We start from the raw sequence: 18,923 nt of genomic DNA on the forward strand, positions 1-18,923 counted from the left end.
ACTGTCAGAGGCTACTGAGCTACGTGGATTACTGGTCTGACAGTACAGCACTGGGTATATGAATCCCATTCCAGCTGCCATTTCTCCAGCTGCTGAATTGCTACCAAGATTCCCAATGTATGTATGAGCAGGTGCCGAACCACCACCAACTTTCTGGTGCTGTAGGCTGAATGAAGTTGCTTGACAGGCTTCAGTCAGGCCCCTGGGTTGTAGGTTGCTGATCCCCAGCCTAGGGAGTGGAACCATCAAGGCAGCAAGTTTGGAAGAGAGACTCTATCCTCCTCGCCCCACTGCAACCAGAAGCCAAGCTGAATGACAGCCAAGAAAAGAGTTTTTCAAACGATGATTTAAAGACAGCTTTCAGGCTGGTGCTGACTACAGAAGCCACAAAGGAAAGGCTGATGATCATCCTAACTCCCTCAAAGTCACATATTTAAATAAATCTAAGCAAGAATTAATAATTTGGGTAAAAATTTATTTTACATACAGAACATTGCTACTAACTATTAAACAAGGGAGAAGATAGATGAGCTAGTCACCTCCTGTAAAGGAAAAACTAAGATTAACAGAACTCCAAGCTGGAGAGCCAGGATTTTAGTTTGGGAGTCAAAGGGCAAGTCTTTCAGCACCATGCATTTGGGTGGGGAACTGCAGGAGGTTGAACTGCACATCTCCAAGTCAGGTTTGAGCCTCCCCACCCACCTCAGTCTGGAAACGGACCCCACAGCTGGTAACAGATCTTCCCAAAGCTGGAGGAGGCTTGAAGAGGCACCAGTGCCATTTCAGACATGCTGTTCTATCAGACTCTCACAAACTGTATGTGAAGATGGAGAAACAGCACAATCTCTGTGAAGTACAAAACACTGAATTACAGGGCTGAAAACAAACAGGACAGCAATAATGGCAGGACCCTCTTAATCCAATCGTTCTATGATCAGTTGGTTCTTGACAGAGTTCATACCGTGGCCCTAGTTCAAATGTACAAAGTACAAAAAATACTGGACCAATATTCAATTGTACTTGAAAAACAAAACCATCTACTGAAAAGCAAATATTATCCTAGGTGACAATGAGTCCTTAAAAGCAGGGAGGCTGAGGGGACTTGCTTGTGCAGAGCTGCTGCTGGGCTCATTCACGCTGCTCCATTTTTACTTTGGGAGGCCTCAGGAAGGTCCTGTTTTTCTTTTCTTTCTTCCCTTTTGTATTTGCCTGGAAGTTTCTCCAGCTATCCACACGCCCGTCTCGACTCTCCTGAGCAAGATACGGGAAGAACATGTTAACACAAGACAAGACTGACAGAGAAGGTCATGTTCCACCAACTCTGACAGCCGGCAACCTCTCACCCAGCAGATGGCACCCCCAAGTAGGTGCCAGAAAAAGAGAGCAGATGGAATGCGGAGGGATAGCATCCATCTAATGCAGTGGTCACCAACGAGTGGATCTCAATCCACCAGTAGATCTCGGAGCCTCTTGAAGTCTATCAGAAGCCGGGATGGGGGACTGAGTGCCTGCGTGTATACACGCACCCCAGCCCAGCAGGTCAGTCCATGGGGGTAAAGGAGGGAAGGGACGGGGGCTAGATCGAGGCCCCTGTGGTGAGGGACACTGCCAGAGGCAGGAGCAGGGGTAAACTGAGTGGGGTCCCAGCCAGGTGGGACTTACCTGCTGGGGAGGTGCACCCCCAAATAATTTTTTCTCCCTCTGCCTCGATCTGCCCCCGCACCCCTGCAACTTACCTGCTGGGGGTGGGGGTTGGCAGCAGCACATGGTACATCTTGGGTTGCTTTTAAATGCCAAAGGTGATCTCCTACTTAAAAAGGTTGGAGACCACGGATATAATGCAACAGGGAAGAACATCTTTGGACATCATCTGGCCAAACTGGCGAGTACAGCTTTAGGCTACGTCCTATGAGGAATGGTGGCAAAAACATACAGGCCAGTGTGCAACTGAGATCAAGTGATGATGACTGGGAAATGGGGTCAAGTTTTGGTGAGGCAACAGGAAACCATAATAAGGCTAAAGAGGCAAGAGGAGAAACAGCAGTCTACAAACTGTCTTTTATGTCTGTATACCAATGCGAGTCTGGGGAACAAGCGGGATGGACTGGTTTCAACTTTCCAGGTTTCAATTCCTTTAAAGCAAAAATATTTCTTCTGGCATGAAGACCTGGAAAAACATTTTCTCCAAGGAATAACACCCCCAACCTCCCCCCCGCACATGTATCTACTCCATATGGATCTGAACTATAAACACAATAGTAGGCACATGCCTACTATCAAACCAAGAATCCACATGTTATTTTGCTTCTAACCCTCTCTTTCCAGCTGAGGGGCAAGTACTCCAGTGTATATAGGCCTCTTCCACTTAAAGATAGTATATTTTTAGGGCACAAATTTAAACCTACTTAGCTTAGAGAACAAGCTCTTCACACAGACTATGAGGCGAATGGGCAAGGGAGGAGAACCAGTTCCAAATGCACGGGTTCCCTTGCCCAGAGACAAAGACACAGAGCATGCATTTCAGAGCTGCACCACCAGCAGCCATGATAGCTTCCCACGATCCCCATCTTCCTTGCCCACTTTTAATCTCCAAACAAGCACCTTTGTGTTTTGCCCCACACTTGGGAGAAGCTCCCTGTAAACATCCGCATGCTCCTTTTTGGCCCCCTCAGAACTCCTTTGCCAAGATACCTACAAAAACCTCACAACAGTTTGGCTGTTCCTGTGCTACAACTGTTATCTTGGACAACGTTCTCACTGCTTCCTTGTGCTTCTGTCTTGTCTGTAGCTCCTCACCATCTCTCATCTTACACTGAAGCTCTGTGGAGCTTCTGTTCTGAGTTTGTAAAGCACCTAGCACAATAGTCTGTGGGTCAGCCTCCTAGATGCTAGGATGGAACTGATAAAATTTAAGTGAATTTCAAGTCCAATATGTTTACCGAGAGTACAGGTGCAGCATGAACAGCACCATATACAAAACCCCTACAGATATGCCTGCCATCCTGACTTATCTCTGCACGTTTATAGTACTCAGCCAAGATCCACGCTTCTTAGATACAAGCACCCATCCACGAAGAACTAGACTGAGTCTCACCAATGTATTCCACAGGCCAAACAAACACACCAGTTACTCAAGCTCAGGGGCAATTCAGTCTCCTGGCTGAGTGTAGATATAAAGCTGTCAGAGGGGCGAGATATACAGCACCTCACTACAGACATCTCCTCATGAAAGGGACACAGATCAAAAGCTTTCCTTTGTATGCAAGAGATCCCTGCAGCCTTGATAACACACAAGAACAGTGTTCCTCTCCCTGGATTATGTAAAACTCAGGTTCCTGTAGGATCCTTCACTATGCTTTCTGCCTAGTTAAACTGCCTTGTGCCATTATTGGACAGGACAAGACTTGCTCTGTTTTCCAGATGCATCCTCTGTAGCCAAGCCCAGAGCTGCTGAGATGCCTTTACTGAAGATAGCAACTGGCTGTGCTGCAGAGTACCTCAAAGTTCTTCTGCCACTCTCGCTCTCGTTTGGCTTTCTCTTGGGCTTCAATTTCTTCCTCTCTCTGCCGCTTCCTGGGAGGGAGGCAATAAAGAAGTACATGCTTGTCGGTCCATACTTTAAAGAAATACACAACCCGCCCACAAACTTCTCATGAATCCACTCTGATTAGGCAGGGAAGGTAAGTACTTTTGAAAAAGAATGAAAGAAATATACACTTTAAGCCAGGAAGCAAGAGAACATGGAGTATAAGACATTTCTGATACAAGAATTAGTTTCAAACAACCCAGATAAGGAGAGCATTAAGAACACAAGATGACACAATCACTGATGACAGAATGTGTACTACCGGGTCAGTGGTTCCCAAGTTTCATCTTTGCAACCCTTCTTGAAAGTCAAATATTTCACAGCCATTCCACCTTTTTTTTGTAAGCATACCAATGACAACAATTATACCCCTACCTACTCGCTGAGATAGTCTGTCACCCTTTCATGGACCACTTAACTAGGGAGGGTGCTCTTGACTGCAGCAAACTTTAATACCTTGCAGCCCCCTGACTGATATTAGTGCCCACCAGCTGGGAAAGTTGCACTATAATCATGCAAAATACCAAAGTGAACCATCAGGTCATGAAAGTCACCAAATACAAAATCAGCAACATATTTAACATTAGGAAACGTAACATTTTGCTTACTGCTAGTACTGCTAGCATGTGCTCCCACTGAATTGTTCTTGTGAGTGACTTCTTTAGGAAGTGCCAGAATCCATAATACAATAATATTTTAAATTAAAGAACTAAGCCTCTTAATAGAACTGTTACATCTGTCCACTCCTGTAAGTGACCACATAACCGCTGTACTTGTAACCGTTCCACTCCTGAGCAACTAGTTCTTCTTTCCTTTTTGAATGTTTTAAAATTATATTTGTCCATAGTCTTAATTTCCTCCTGAACACACATGACAAAGCCTCATTTACATACAGACAGTGCCAATGCTGCTCATACCTTTCATGCATTTCTTTAGCTTCTCTCTCTTTCCTTTTAATTTCAAGTTCAGCAAAGAGCTTCATCGTCTGTTTATACACAGCTTGTTTGAACTGTAAGAAACAGAACAAGTGGTAATGCACTTTGCAGCATCTGTTTTGCACTGGGCCTTAAGCTTTGCTGGTTTAATAGCCCTGTGTGCTAGATAAGAAAGAAGCTTCATCTGAGACCCATAGTAAGGGGCATGAATAACACAGTGTTGCAGGAAAGTCCAACTCACAGGACTCAGAGTTCATGCATTTCCAAAGAACTCTGCAGGACTCAACATGCAAGGAGGCTAGTCCAACCTTCTTGTATTGGGGGCACAATTACCCTGTTCTCAGGATGGCCGTCATGAGCACCTGCAGAGCAAGATGAGCAGTATGTTGCTGTATAAAAACTCTTTGCTCCAGCTCCAATTCCAGCATTATATTCTGGAATTCAGAAGCAAGTACCGCTTTCACATTTCAGCTGGTGAGAAAAGTAAAAATGCAAACAGAAGAAAGAGTATGAGGGGAGATGGCACTGTTCCACAAAGTACCTTCCCCCAGCATTTTCTTCCAAACCAGAGTTAAGATCATCTAAGCTCAGTATCAGGGCTTGCATGCAACTGCCAGGTGACAGTTTTACTGTCAAGAGTCCTTGGAATATGACCCTGCAATGCCCAGTCTTGGATGTTCAGACTCCTTGAACAGAACCAAAAATATTTGCTCTCATGCAACTTACTATTTCTGGATCATCCTCTTCTACGTCGGTGGGTTTGCCTTCCTTCTTCAACTGCTTCTTTTTTTCTTTTACCTAAGGAAGATTATGCTAAGGTAAAAAGCAGACTCCCCAGGCATCTCACTGGGGTTCCTTCTTACAGTCCAACTGAGTCAGCAGCCCTCATATGCACATATCACGAGCGGGGGGGGTGTCCTCAGAGTGACAGTCAGACTTTATCCTGGATTTGCATTTTATCTAAAATCTTGCAGCTCTCAGCCTACAGACATGCACACATAAGTGAACCCCATTTATTTAAAGGGCCACTGTTCAACAGTCCCGTTGTTTTTATTCACCCTTAATATGCCTCATCTGCAGCACTAAGAAGTTTGCTTTTTCCTCATTCTACTGAGAAGCTGGTTACACCAGCCAGCAGGCAAATGCTGTGCTAAACCAAAGGACACACTGTTCCTCCAACTAGGGAATGCATACTCCTGTGATGAACTTCAAGAGAATGAGAGAGGAAGGGATGGGAAAGCAGAAAAAGGAAAAGGAAATTAAATGGAAGAAAAAGATGGAAAAAAAATAAACAACTCTATGATAGTTCTTTGGTTGCTGAAGATGATACACTGCAACTGTCCCTGAAACAAAACCATATGGGTACACAACAGTATAACAAACCTAAAAAGGGTTATAGAACCCAAAAAAGTCTGAGAACTACTGATTTAAGGCCTCAGAGTTTCCTCTTAGCCTGTTTTCCAAGCTATTTGTATGTTACATGACCTGTACGACTGAGTGTAAATCAAGCTTCCAGCATCCTTCTTTACCTTCCAGGACATTTTCCCTAAACCCATGGGTCCCACAACATGTTATTCTCTCACCACCAGCTGTTCTCCAAATGTAATCCGTATCAATCATTCATAGTTTCAAAAATTTTAAGTTCAGATCATGTGGCCTGACCCTGATCACGGGCCGTCACATTTCACTCAGCTATCCCATATTGGTCCCAACAACTTCTGTTTGAATAAAGCTTAGTTTTGTGCACGCAGCTGAACTATGGCTCGAGGCATAATTCTGTCTGGAGTGTGCACAGCTCAGTCACTCTGATGTCTTATGCATCCACAGTGTTATACAAGTAAACAGCAACAAATCCCAGAGCATCAAATAAGGTCACTACCCCACTCTTTCCCCACTGCTGGCTTTACAGGCAGGGAGTACTTACAGTATGTTCCACATATTCTTTTCCTGCCTGTATCACATCCAAGGCCCTCTTCTTTTGCTCTCCATCCAGTAGTAACTTGTATGCTTTGTCCACGGCTAGCAAAACAAGGTTGATGTTAAGCAAATCTGCAAACACATTCATAAGACACTACATATCCATAAAGATTCTTTGCTGGCAGAATCCAATCCAATCCCCTTCTCATGCCATCAGGTGCATAAACCAGAGCTATTAATACAAGGGAACATGTCAATTTATTTTCCTTTACAGATCACATAAATCAGTCACAACCTGAAGTCAGCTGAAATGCTGGTAGATTCTTATGATAGAAATCATCCACAGACCTCCTTCGGGGATTAATAAATTTGTAATTCCCAACAAGTGATTGGATTTCACAGTATAAGGCAGTTTTAAGCGGCATGTCTCCTACTAACTTCCATGTAGAGAACAGGGCTAAAAACCACTCAACACTGGTATTTTCTGCCCAACCAACAGTTCATAGAGTGTAATAAATTAAAGATTGTCCCCTAGGGCTGACCTATGAACAAACTCGCCCTTTCTTAGATTGTAGCAAAGCTATTACTACCACCTAGAGGATATCTTCTTCTAGAGCAGCAATTAGCAAGCAGAGTTATGTCTCCCTCCCTTCTAAGACCTCCATTTAACCCCCCTTCTGCCTTCTGGGGTTCCTTACCATCCAAGGAAGAGAACAGTCTTCTGACTTTATGCAACAGAAAAACCAGCTAAGCGCTTTAGTACTGTACTAAAACATGAGTACAATATGGCCACATACAGTTTTCTATACAATGCTGGCAGCAACCTTACCTTCAAAGGCTTTCTGGGCTCTTTCAGAATCATCTTGATTTTTGTCAGGATGTACCAATATAGATAACTACAAGAAAACATGCCATTAGACCAAAATCAATTTTATATGGACTGTGTATATGGAGTACTAGCAATGTTAGTCTGAAATTAGGCAGAGGGCAGGGCAGAGTTGCACTTTATAGACCAGGGGTGCTTGCAGGCTGCAAAAGGATTTTATCTGCCTCACGGCAGATCCCTTAGCCCTGCCTGGTGCAGGCATGGGGGCAGCATGAGCTCTGGCACAAGCAGTGGGTCCCACCACCCCCAGGTATGCAGCAAGGCTGGGGCGGTATGGCAGCTGGACTCCACTTTCTGGCAGCCCCAGCAGCAGCAGCTCCCTTCCAGTTGCTGTCACTAGTGTTGCTGCCACCAAGCTCAGCCTTATTGTCCAGGCACCCTGGCCCGTCTGCCCCACACCCACCACTGGGGGCGCTAGTGAGAGTGGGCAGGCAGGGTCTTCATGGAGACAGGCCAGGACAGGCAAGGCAGACTCAGTCGGGTGGATGGGGTGGGGCCACAGGTGGGTGGGGAGTGGCATCTGGGAGCAAAACAGATGGGCAGGGGAGCAGATCGTGGCCTGGGGTAGAGCCATGATCCCGCTGCTTGTACATCCCTGCAATGGATGCCAGGTCTGCAGGCAGGGGCTAGTGGGAAGTAGATCACAGCTCTGACCCACCACCAGACTGTCACCGCTCCAATATCCCAGTCCCAGCCCTGCCCACCTATCCTGCTCCCAGACACTGCTCTCTGCCCGCCCACAGTCCCATCCCATCTGCCCAACCAAGTTTGCCCTGCCCACGGGGATCCCAGGCCGAGCCAGTCTCTGTGAAGAGGTGACAGCACAGGGCTGGGGCCTGAGGCAGTTCAATCCGCTCCCAGGTCTAGTAATATACAACCTAGGTAGCTTTGGTGAGCTGCTGCAGACCGGGGGTGAGGAAAGGGTTCTGACCCGCCCTGCAACATCTCACCAAAACTCCCTAAATGGCTCTCCAGCCCAAACAGTTGCCCACCCCCATTACAGATCAACTAATTCAGAGATGTATAAGCTTTTGTAAACAACAGCTTACTTCATCAGATGCATGCATCCTTGCATGGGATATCAAATCAATCTATCACTTTCATCTTTATAACAATCTTTTATGTATCTGAAAACTTATGCTTCGCACCCCCAACTCTTTACTTGTCATTTTCCTCTAGCTTGTCTACATGTTCCTGGAAGTGTAGTGCCATAAATGGGACACTATTCCAGTTGAAGCCTCACCAGCATCTAGGAAAGTGGAATAACTCTCCAAGGTCTTACATAGAACATTTCTGTTAAGAGTCTCAGAATGAGAACTGTACATTTTTCAGCAGCATCATGTTGCTGACTCAGTCAGTCTGTGGCCCACAATAATCCCAAAATTCTGCCTGGTCCACTGCCTCGTCACTTATCTCCCACGTATTTGTACATTTGATTTCTCCCTTTTAAGCACAGTACTCTGCATTTTTCTTTACTCAATTTCATTGTGTTAATTTTTAAGCCATTTTGTCTTTTTCTCAAAATGACTGTGAATTCTGGTCCTGTTCTCTATCCTAGTTCTACTGCTACAATGCCCCCTGACTATCAGCTCTAGCTGTTATGTATTTGCAAAAATTTACTGCACACAGGCATTGACAACTTTCAGATACTCAAAAGTTCAGTCAATTCAGAATAAGCTTCCTTAGGAATAAGATCATGCCTGGCTTCTCAGTGAGGAGTTCAGCTGCGAGCCCAACAAGAGTTACATACCTGCCGGAACCTCTTCTTTATTTCTTCTTCTGTGGCCTCAGGATCCATCTGCAGGACCTAGAAGAGCCCACAGCAACAGGTTTCATGAGAGGCCTGTTTTTTAGGTTCCCTGCAGCCTAGCCTATAATGTCTCTTTCACTGGCATACGAGTAGAGACAAAGCCACTAAATCCTGACCAGTTTCTCCACTATAAGTCTCAGCTGGGGGTGGTGCATGCTATTCTAGGGAGCTCTAGTCTAGTCAATACTAGGGACCATTCTAGGCTCCAGCTGAGCCCGCTTAGCTATACAAATAGTAGCATAAAAGCACCTTTATCTCATAGTCTTGCAACAGAGCTCAACTTGGTTGAAACAGTGAATGCTGCTAAATGTGGAGAAATACTTGCAGATTAATTTTCTATCGTGAGTATTATACCCATCTTAGGACTGATTAATCTAACCATTGATCTAGTTTGCTCTACTATTACGCTTAATGCTTCTGTTTAAACTCTCTCTCTTTTAAGCAAAGACAAACTGGAAAGTTTTACTGTTTAGTTCCTTTGTGCTAGTCCAATGGCTTGAGGACTGGAGATCTAGCAAAGAAAGCATCCCCTTGATATGCAAGGGAATTTAGTAATGCTCCCACCTACCAAATAGAAGAAATAGGGAGATGCAGCATTAGCACAATTCTGAAGGATGCAGATGGCACAGGGGAATAGGTACAAAAAAACAAAAACAAAAAAACACTGCTTATTGACTCCCTTCAATGAGAAAGGAGCAAGTCTGGCCCCATTGTAAAGATGCTAGCTTGGAACCTGGAAGATCTACATGTACCTCCCTGCTCTAGTCCTGCCATCCTGGTTGGGACCCACAGAGGAAGCATGCTGGTTCTACCAGATTACAAGTAATCTGCAGTTCTTCTCACATCATCAACACTGTTACGAGGGGCACAAAATCAACAACTCCAAAGAACAAACCCAATGTACTGATAAGGTTTCATGCAATTTTCTGAACAACTGATCTACTTTCCAATCAAGTGTTAGGACTTTCCACAGGACTATGCTGCAGATCACCCTGGCAAACAGTGCAAGGAGGCCTCTTTTGCTTCTCAGAACATAAACCTGAGAATCTGAAGCCAGAGAAAACTAGAAGGTGAAAGACAGGTCCTAAGAAGGGCTGGCTAAGAAGAAAAACCAGGCTAATGTTTGCATTGCAAGTACAATTCTCTTTCAGGACTTTGTTACACAGCATGTGCATGGTGCATTAGATCAAAACAGGACTCTCACCTATGTATACATCAGTCAGCGATCATTTAAAACATCACATATACGGAAACTTGAATGCATTTCCTTCTTTGCAAATTTATGTAACTTCATGCTAAAGTAAAACTGATTACTGAGCCTTGCTTTTATTTCAGATATCCAAAATAAAATGCACAAGCAGTAAATAGTGACAAAAGCAATATTCTGTTAAAATTAGAGGCAAATCTGCCAAGTCTGTCAGTGCCATAATATGAGTGAAATCTACTAAGAGGCTAGCTCCCAATGAGAGTGCATGGAACATAATGACACATCCTTGCCCTTGCAATCAGGGTCTACACTGAATGAATTTTTCAACAAGTAGACAGCCAACAGACATAGGAAGCTCCTTGAGTAGGAGAAAGTCAGAGAAGAGGAAGAGTGCTCAGACTTACTTCAAAAGGGTTGAGGTTGAAATAAGAGGATCCAGGACGGGTCAGCCTATCAATCTGGTTTTTTGATGTTAAAACAGAGTCTCGCTTTTCGATCTGCTTCACCTGGAGAGAGGGACAAAGTTATTACAGCATAATGAATTATACTTTTGTGTAGTGACCATGACAGGGGGCTTTGCTGAGAGGTAGAAGAGACACCCGACCCCAACTCAGGCCTGTCGCCATCAATTCAGTGGGGACATTTCCTTATATAAGAATTAGCTAGACTCATTTGTCATCCTTTTACACTTTGATGTTGCACAACAGCATTTCTCAACCTGTGGGTCATGACCCAAAAGTGGGCTGTAAGAATATATGAAAGGGTCATCAACAAACTTTAAAAATGGATTCTCCTTTAAAGTAGAAAAAAAAAAAAGTGGGAAACCATGGCTTTTCCCTTGCAGGCTGGCAGAGTTCTAGCCTGCCAGGGGCTGCTTGGGGCCCTCCACGCCCCACACCTCACACTGGGGGCTGAGGCCTGGGGCAGGGGGTTCGACAGAGGGGTACTGGGCTGGGACTGTCCATCGATGGTTACAAATGGATCCTCGTACAAAAATGGTTGAGAACCACTGCTATATAGCACTTGCTCTTACCATCCCTGTTGCCTTTCCACTATAGGAGTTCAGAAACTGCTTTTGCTTCTGTCTGTGGCTTCCCATTAAGGAGAGGTGCCATCCTCCACACTGCACCCAATTCTTGGGTGTCCCACCAGTACTGCCTTCTGCACTCTCTAATCTGCATAAACTCTCTCAGGCTTTAGGTCCTTACAGACCTATGCAGGTTTAACAGGGATATTTTAAACAGATTTAGTAAAACTGCTGCAAGTTCCTGTGCAGATATTTTGGGTTGAGCGATTTTCAGTTTAGCTGACTTTCCTTCCCCGGAAGATTAAGTTAACCTGAAGTAATCGTTCCATTTCATACTTCTATTGGCCTGACTCTGCTGAAAAGGTGCAAGTGTCACATAAAAGAATGAGGAAGAAGGGAAGAAAACCCCCTTAAGCATTAGCGGGATGCCAGATTTCCAAGATTCGGCTAAGCAGAGGAGTGGAACAACAAATTCAACACGCAGTGCTTGCAGGGTCACGCATGAAATCTTTTTCAGTGCATGAGATGCCTATTTAGGTTATGGTAGGAGAGAAGAGCCATATGAAAAGTACAATTATGGCTGTATGTTGTGGCTTAAAATGCTCCATGTGAACCGTACCTACTTGCAACATGCAGTGGGATTGGGGGGGGGTCACCTTAAGATAAAGGAGGAAAAAAATCCCACCTCTGAAACTGTCTAGCTTACTGTGAGGTCCCCAAAGAAACTGCCATTTACTGTCAGACCACAGAACCATCTTGCCCAGTCTCCTGTCATGCTATAGATGCTGAACAGGAGAGTAAGCTGGGTCTGACCCCAGCTTTTCCCCGCTGCTCCGCTCTCACTCACCTAGGGTCCGCACACGTACTAAAGCAACTTCAAGTAAGGCGACTTAACTACATCGGCTTAAGCCATGTCACAGCGTACGCATGTACAGCCCCTTGACATGGCAGCCACCGTCTGAACTATCGCAGCTTCCAGCATCCAAGGCCCAGGGAAGGTCTGCTTCAGAGGCTGGCCCCTCGTTCCCCAACTCAGCAGTCACCGATGCCCCTTTCCTCCAAGGCTGCGTCTGCTCTTCCGTGAGCCCGGATGAAATGTCAGCTGCCACCACATTTGGTGACAATGCGCTTCACGCCTGGATGACAGGCGCCAGGCAACAAAAAACTACCTCACCACCTACTCGTTCCCTCCTCGGACCCCTAGTTCTCAACTTGGGAGAGAGCCAATAATAAGTCTCCACCCGTTTGCCATTTAGTATTGCGTAAATCCTTATCGGGTCCCCCCCTTCCGAGCTGAACAGGCCTCTCGAGTCCCCCCGCACGGCAGCCGATCACCCCGCCACCACCACGGCACCAACCCGTGTTGTGTGTTTTTCTGGATCCCCCTCAAAACCCCGCTGCTGTCACGAGCGGGGGTTGCAGCACAGGCCCGTCGACCCCGGGCCCGGACCGGAGCAGCAGGGGAAGGCGCGGAGCTTGCTCAGAACCGTTCCCCGCGGCTCTCAGCGCACGGCCCGGCCCCGCCGCCTTCCCGACCCCGCGCCGCGCCGCTACCTCGGTGTAGAAGGTGAGAAACGCGTCCTCGGCAGCGACCCCCGCCCCACGCTCCGCCGGAGCCGCCATTGCTCGCACCACGTGACGCGGGCGTCCTCCCCACGTGACCCCCAGGGCCCCGCCCCTGTGGCGGCGCGTCATGTGACGAGCGTCACAGAGCCCCGCCCCCTGGCCGCTGCTTTTTCCGCCCTGCTCCGGGACTTCGGCAGGTGAGCAGGAGCCGGAGGGGTTTCGGGGTCGTGTGGCTCGTGCGCGGTGTCCCGCCCAGTCAGATCTCGGGCTTTTATTTGTTATTTATTTTAATGTCATTTGATTAAATTTTGTTCCAAACCTGGTTTACAGAAGCACCTCGGCAAAACCCGAGCGACGCAGGGCCTCACCAGTGACAGAATGCTGTTACCATTTCATTCAGGGAACTCGTCCGCGAGTACGAGCCACACCTCTAGTGGAGCCAAGGCCCGTTTTCAGCTTCTCCAGGGGTGACTTTGGCAGTTTAAGGGGTAAAGAGCGGCAAACCCTGCTGGGGAAACTGGACGGTCGCCTTGCTGGGGTCACCTGACCCTCACTGTCATTCCTGCCTAGTGCAGGGGGCTTGGATCCGATGATCTGGCGAGGTGCCTTCCTGCCCTAAGGATCTATGAGTCTTTAAATCAGTGGCCAAATCAAATTCCAAATCCGTGAGACAGTCCAGTGCCAAAAGTGGCCCTACTACCAGCAAACATCCTCCACCCCCATCTGGGGTTTCAGATGTTTCCAAATCCTTTGGCAGGCATCCTACTTGCAGGCCCAAGCCCGGAGGCTTGGGGTTCAGATGCCCCCCAGTTTCGTTTGCCTTTAGCTGTAGGCCCCAGGAGCAAGCTAAGGAGGAGTCTCCCCTTTCCATAAATGGGTGTAAAGCCAAGACAGTCCCACTCCAACAGCTAAGTGGGACGTTACCTTGGCAGGTGCTATCACTGTGCCAGGAAAGTGGTCTTCCCCAGGTGTGACTAGGAAACCACCACAGGCATCACCTTGGCAGGTAAACATAGGACTACGCTTGAGCTGAGCCCACCAGAGGCTGAGAAGCTCTAGGGGCCATGAACACCGTGCGTCCCTGTGGTGCTGTCGGCAGCAGGAGCATGGCGGCGGCAAGTGGGGAGCTCCTGCAGGCAGCTGCAGCGCTGTCGGCAGCGGGGTGGTGAGCGCTGACCAATGGTCGGCAACCACCCACAGACGCTGCCAGCAACATCGGCAGCCGCCAGCGGCGATCGCGGACCTCCCAGACACTGGCAGCGGGGGGGGGGTGAGCAGTGACTGTCTGCAGGCACTGCCAACACTGCTTTTTGCAGGGGGTGCACATGCACCCACGTGCACCACCTATGCATTGCCAGTGCTAGGGGCTTTTATTTCATCTGGAGAAGACAAGACAAAGCAAGTTCCTCTGAACAAGACACAGGTTTATGGGGATCTTAGCAACCAGGCAACATCTCCAAAAGCAGCAACATCCAGCAGAGGATACACAGGCCTACTCACTACCTGGTGGTCAGGTTTCAGGGTCCTCTGGATCTGTCCTTACAGCTCAAGGCACTTTCTGGCTCTCACTCCTCTGCCTTTGTGTGGGAAAGCTTTGTTTGGTTCAGGTTCAAATTTCCATGTTCCCACCCGTTCCTCTGAGATAACTTGGCCAACTTGAGTAGGGAGCAGAGTCATGACTTGTGAATATTGTTCTTAACCTAGGGTCACCTTAATAGCATTGGGTGCAATCACTGACCTGTGCAGCTCAACTCTATCCTGTGCATCTCAACTCCCTTGAAACTGTCTCTCAACCTGCTTTCCACACACACTAATCTCTGATTCAGACTGAACTGCTTCTGGGATCAGAGTATGTGAGAGGAGGAATATAGTGACACACCCAGCACAGCAAAATGTGGGGAGGGGTGTTCAGGACTCCCTGACAATCTAAGTTTCTAAATAGATCTAAGTGTCACACGGATTGCTCTCCTGATGCTTATGATTGTGCATATGATTTCCGTTCTTAGGCCTTAGGTTTATATTTATTTGTAGGCTTGTCACCAGTTTTCATTGAATTGGTTTAAAGACTGCCTTACTAGGTAAGCAAGTCTGAGACCAACATCTCCCACCCCTTCTTCATCTTGACACAACAGTCTTTAAGATCACCTCGTGCTCAGGAAAGCTAAAGCCCTGTCAGTAAAACCATTTGCACAGCTGTGCATTCACCCACAAGAAGCACCTGTTTGTCTTCACTTCTGGCCTTGACTGCAAGAAGTGAAAAGAACATCTCTTCAAGCTCAGTTCCTTCACCCTCCATTTCGCAGCCCCGCTGTTCCTTTTGGCCTGCTCAGATAGATGAGTAGTGGTATCATTTGTGCCCACAAGCAGTCAGAAAGCCAGAGGATTCTTGGCAACTGATCTGTAATGTGGCTTTCAGTTCCTAGCAGGCAGCCTACTTCCTAATGCCTACTGACTTGAATGTCAGCTCAGACTGATAAAGGGATGCTACTGTTCCCCTTAGGGAAACAATTCATGGAGCCAAGATGGGAACTACAGAAATGCACTAAAAAGATTTTTGCTACTTGTATTCAGGAACCAATGGCAGTAGTATGTTGCCATCCTCTATCTGGAGCAGCAACTAGAAGGGGCTGGGCAAAATCAATACCTGCTTTGAGAACTGCAACTGCATTAAAACAGAGGTGTCAAACATATAGCCCATGGGCCAGATACAGCCAGCTAAGCCTCTCTGCCTGGCACACCAGGCTACCACTGGGCCACCAGAAATTGGGGACATGGTCTGCCACCAAATTTGTGGCCCTTTGGCTTCACTGCCTTGGCTGTCGGTGGTAAGCTTGGCTCACTGCCACAGCACTCCCAGTCTGCACGACAGACCAGATGCTGCCACATGCAGAGCAGCCACCACCGCCAGACTCCTTGCAACTGCTGCTGCATTAGCCACCCTCGTGTCTCAGGCTGGTTCCAGCCTCCAAGGAGCCCAACAGTCTAGATCCAGCCTGAGGCCCTGGGTGAGTCTGACACCCCTGCATTAAGATATGCTTCTGTGTATGCCTCGCATCCTCCATTGATTCCTATTCAGCCACCTTGACCTGTCTGCTTCTTTCTGATAGAACAGGTGTGTTAAACACATGGCCTGCAGGGCTCCTGTAGAGGCCAGGAATTTAGGGGCAGGGCCTGCTGCCAAATTCTGGGGTATGTATTTCTGTGGAGGTTGGCAAGCAGCAGCTGCATTAACCCTCATGGCTACCTGAGGCCATTTACGTTGCCACTGTCTGCCCTGTCCTGCTGCCAAAAGTGGGTCTGGAGCCCTGCAATCCGGATCCAGACTAAGGGGCCAAATGAGTTTGACGTTCCTGTGTCAAAGAAAGAATGACGTTGGTCATCAATGGAAAAACATTCTTCATCGCCTGTAGGGGACTTGTTTTATGTAATGAAAAGGTCACTCTATAATACCCTGTTGGTGGAGAAAGTGATGCTGTTGTGTCATTCTATTTAAAGTTATAGCCATGTTAGCAGTGATTTGCTCTCTGAGGTGGACTGGCAGGTACAGACTGTGACTTCTGGGATACTTTAAAAGAAGTTCTTGCCAGTGTCTGCCCCAGTATTAGTATCAGCTGGAGCTTTTAAGCAAGCTCAGTTTCACAGCATTTGTCTTCAATTTTCAGCCATCGATCTTCATATTTGTAAAACTTTTCTTCTGTATCTGCACTTTGTTGCAGGGATTTTTCCATCATCTTATCCAAGGTTAAATTTTCAAAGCAGGTTTGAATGTTGGGATGCCTGACTTGGGGCGGATACTGGTCTGCCGACTGACATGTGTAAAACCTTCCCCTTCAGTGCTAGGGTGGTGAAAGGAGGAACTCTACTTTAATGAGGCAGCTCGGCATAAGAGGAGTACTCACTTGAGTCCTTGTGCAATTTATTGTGGGAGGATTTGAACTCTGTGCCCTCCTCCAGCTCTGGACATTGTGGGGATGCCTGGTATGTGTGGCCCAACAGATGACAGCAGCAGCAGGGGCTGTAGCAGCAGGGTGAGGTGAGGACAATTAGCAGCTGGGGCCAGAGGCACCACTGGGATAACCCCAGCAGCTGAGAATTCAGGCCGTGTCACTGGTGCTTGCAGATCATGTCTGTGTTTCTTCAGCGTAGACCAACTGAGTCATTGGGAAAAAGTTCTTTGCAAGCTTTCGGGTGCAATCACCCATCTTCAGATGTAGGGAGTCTCTGCAGTTCTGAGATCTTCAAGGAAGTCTGTTGTTCCTTGGAGATCACAGAACAGCAGGCTCCCAATGCCTAAAGAAGGGTGTTTGTGCCTGAAAGCTTGCAAAGAACCTTTTTTCCAACAACTCAGTTGGTTTAATAAAAGAGATCACATCTACCCAAAGAACCTGGCCTGTATCGATGTGGTGTGTCTGAATCCCAACTCAGCTGGGTAGAAGGCCAGTACACACATCTTTTCTGAAAAAAATCCATCCAGCACTGATTACAAGTCCACCTTACCCCAGACCGTGAGAAGCACCAGCATCTCCAAGTCTGACATTAGAAGTCCCATGCAGTTGCAATGGAAGTAAAAGTCCTATTTAGTATTTGCATCTTTCGAGCAGAGCATGCTCCCTGCAGACAGAATTTTTGGAGATCTACATTTTGCTCTAACAAGTTCTACCTGACCATATGCAAGCTGCAATTTTTAGAGCTTTGTAAGTTGGCCAAAGCTGTGTAGCTTTATTTCAGGACAGCAAAAGGCACAACGCTAGCACAAAATCCATTTAGTTGTCAAATTGCAAGCCCTGACTCCAAATCGTAGGGGCACTAGATCATCTAAAAAAAAAAAACAAAAACAAAAAAAACAAAAATCCCAAAAATGTCAGACTCATTTAATACAGGAAACCAATGTATTTTTTCTTCATCTTTATTCTTCAAAATGGCTGGATTGTTTTAAGTGGAACTTAAAGAAAACAAACCTGCCCAAGGCAAACCTCTGAAATGAAACAGGTCAGCCCAAAAGTTCATGTCTGGCCAGGGTGAGAGCAACTGAAAACAGGATCTTATGCGGGAAGGTATCAAACTACCTTAACAATAGGCAGAACTAGCACAGCTGTATACACGCCCTCCTCTTCCTGACTCACATTTGTATCTACTGAGCGACCCTATGGTGCATACACACATACTAACTTTCCAGCAGTTAAGTTGACCTAACTTTTAAGTAGCTTATCAGAGCATAAACCCCCCTGAGGTATATTCTTTTGAGCCTCATTAGTTAAGTCGATTTTGCTCAGAACATAGCTGCTATTTCAAGGTGCTGTACATGTGTATGCTCCACAACCTTAAGTCAACTTACTTAAGTTGCCTTAGCACTTGTAAACACCCCCCTAGGTGAGGGCAACAGTGGGGCAGGCAGGGTTAGAACGAGGAGCCACAAAGCGATGCAAACCGTTGTTCCTAGAGGGAGCTAGTGAGCACGGCCCGCGGAAAAAGCCCAGACCCGAAAGAAGTGCAAGTGGAGGGCTGCAAAACCAGACGGGGGACGCGCATGCGCATTACAACCAGGCACTCCCTAGCTCGCAACCCGCTGCGCGGGTCGGGAAATGAGACAAGACGGCCACAGCGCATGCGCACAAAGCGCTTTGCCCCCCCTCACGGGCTGCCAGTCAGCCCGCGGCCAATCAGCGAGTGGGGGAACGTGCGTCCCACCCCTTTGCCTAGCGGGGAGTGGCCACGCCCTTTAACCCCTGATAGGGTGGCGTAGGCCCACCCCCCACGGGCGGGGCGCGGCGCGGCGGCGGCTTTCCTTCGGGCTTGGAGCTGGTCGGCCCGGTTGAGCGTCACTTCGGGCTGCGCGCTGCTCGGCCAGGCGCGGCGTTGCAAGGGCGCGGGGTGATGGCGGCGGGCGTGCTGCGCGGCGGCCTGCGTGGGGCCTTTCTCATGCAACAGCAGCGCGGGTGGAGCTCCGGCTCCGGCTCCGGCGCGGACCAGGTGCGTGCGGGGGGGCCGG

General features: G+C 47.6%; 2 protein-coding genes across 2 annotated transcripts in view; one reads left to right on the forward strand and one right to left on the reverse strand.

Moving 5' to 3' along the window:
* Window positions 1-454: 454 nt before the first annotated feature.
* Window positions 455-13,030, reverse strand: DNAJC8 (DnaJ heat shock protein family (Hsp40) member C8). Its single transcript, XM_019547709.1, has 9 exons — window positions 12,923-13,030; window positions 10,746-10,847; window positions 9,075-9,131; window positions 7,268-7,334; window positions 6,446-6,540; window positions 5,248-5,319; window positions 4,504-4,595; window positions 3,498-3,573; window positions 455-1,251 (listed from the first exon to the last, which is right to left on the reverse strand). The coding sequence occupies exons 1-9, from the start codon at window positions 12,989-12,991 to the stop codon at window positions 1,129-1,131; spliced, it is 753 nt and encodes a 250-aa protein (XP_019403254.1). The 5' UTR covers window positions 12,992-13,030; the 3' UTR covers window positions 455-1,128.
* Window positions 13,031-18,779: 5,749 nt separating this feature from the next.
* The window catches only part of ATPIF1 (ATPase inhibitory factor 1), a 1,033-nt gene continuing 889 nt past the window's right edge, over window positions 18,780-18,923 (forward strand). The window contains exon 1 of the mRNA XM_019547710.1: window positions 18,780-18,904. Coding sequence (XP_019403255.1) covers window positions 18,809-18,904 — 96 coding nt within the window. The 5' untranslated portion in view covers window positions 18,780-18,808. The remainder of the gene's footprint in view (window positions 18,905-18,923) is intronic.

The sequence above is a fragment of the Crocodylus porosus genome, unplaced genomic scaffold (genome assembly GCF_001723895.1).
Source record: "Crocodylus porosus isolate Cpor-Errol unplaced genomic scaffold, CroPor_comp1, whole genome shotgun sequence".
NCBI classification, from domain to species: Eukaryota; Metazoa; Chordata; order Crocodylia; family Crocodylidae; genus Crocodylus; species Crocodylus porosus.

What these genes read in the sequence shown, in the direction of transcription:
- DNAJC8 (XM_019547709.1), bottom strand. Translation starts at nt 12,991, where the DNA reads ATGGCGGCTCCGGCGGAGCGTGGGGCGGGGGTCGCTGCCGAGGACGCG. An exon ending in AGCCCAGAAAGCCTTTGAAG is followed by an intron (nt 6,541 to 7,267) that starts GTAAGGTTGCTG and finishes TTGTTTTGCTAG; the next exon opens with CCGTGGACAAAGCATACAAG. An exon ending in AGTGGCAGAAGAACTTTGAG is followed by an intron (nt 1,252 to 3,497) that starts GTACTCTGCAGC and finishes TATCTTGCTCAG; the next exon opens with GAGAGTCGAGACGGGCGTGT.